The sequence below is a fragment of the Mercurialis annua genome, linkage group LG8 (assembly GCF_937616625.2).
Source record: "Mercurialis annua linkage group LG8, ddMerAnnu1.2, whole genome shotgun sequence".
NCBI classification, from domain to species: Eukaryota; Viridiplantae; Streptophyta; class Magnoliopsida; order Malpighiales; family Euphorbiaceae; genus Mercurialis; species Mercurialis annua.
In genome coordinates, this window is record NC_065577.1 from 3,845,167 (window position 1) to 3,846,123 (window position 957).

Sequence of the window (957 nt, forward strand, 5' to 3'; positions counted from 1 at the left end):
TAAAAGAAAATATGTAGACATTGTTATCAAGAATTGTATTTTATAAAATGGACAAGCAGCTGAACAGAAGTAGGAGTAATTGAAGCTAAAATTGAGTTGGAAGAGACAAACTAGTTACCTTTTTTCTCTCGAAAAATAAAAGAATTATTATCGCCGGAGACATGATTGTAAAACATCTCAGACTGATAAGTTCTCACATCTTCTATGTTAGACTTACTTCTCGCCAGAAAGGTCGTGCGATAAATAGTACAGCAACAAGTATTCGACTTCAGAATTTTCACAAGTTCCAAATCCGCATTCTGCATGGTAAAGAAACAACAAAACACACACGTAAATACGGTCACTTATTCCGCATAAACCCTTATGCTAAATAGCTATTACTCCCTCCGTTCCGTAAAGATAGAAAAAGTAAAAATACCTCTTGCTGATTGTGTTGGTTAATGGCCAGCTCGAGGGCCTTGATGCAGCCAGGGAGACGGTAATCTCTGGGATGATCAAGATCTAGAGGTAATACCTTGCCGTAAAATCCAAACGAGGGGAAGGTGGTGACGTCAAAACCCTGTAATGTTAGAAAAATAAAGGGTTAAAATGTAGTATAATTAGTAAATTCAAACAACAAAGGAGGAGAAAATACATCGGATTCATCGAATTGGCGTGTGTATGCTTTGTAATTTTTCCTATCTTCGTCGTCCTTAAACTCATAGCCGTCGCTACTGCCTTCATCAGAATCCTTTTTATATTCAAATTCATCCCATGATCCGTCGTCAGAATCATCATCAACGGCAGCGGCAGCACCAGCAGCATCACCACCCACCTCAAGGCCCTCCTCAAGCCCCTTTTGTTTCTTGAAAGGTGATCCTTCAGCTGCAATATCGCCCTTTTCAGAAGCCATCGCGGATCGATTCCTTTCAAATTAAAAACCTAAACTTTTACCAACAAACCCTAATTTAAAGAAAG

The 957-nt window shown here is 39.1% G+C and overlaps 1 protein-coding gene across 1 annotated transcript; it reads right to left on the reverse strand.

Moving 5' to 3' along the window:
* Nucleotides 1-957, reverse strand: LOC126660920 (uncharacterized). The gene is made up of 3 exons (XM_050354639.2): nt 635-957; nt 419-559; nt 1-299 (listed from the first exon to the last, which is right to left on the reverse strand). The coding sequence occupies exons 1-3, from the start codon at nt 890-892 to the stop codon at nt 111-113; spliced, it is 588 nt and encodes a 195-aa protein (XP_050210596.1). The 5' UTR covers nt 893-957; the 3' UTR covers nt 1-110.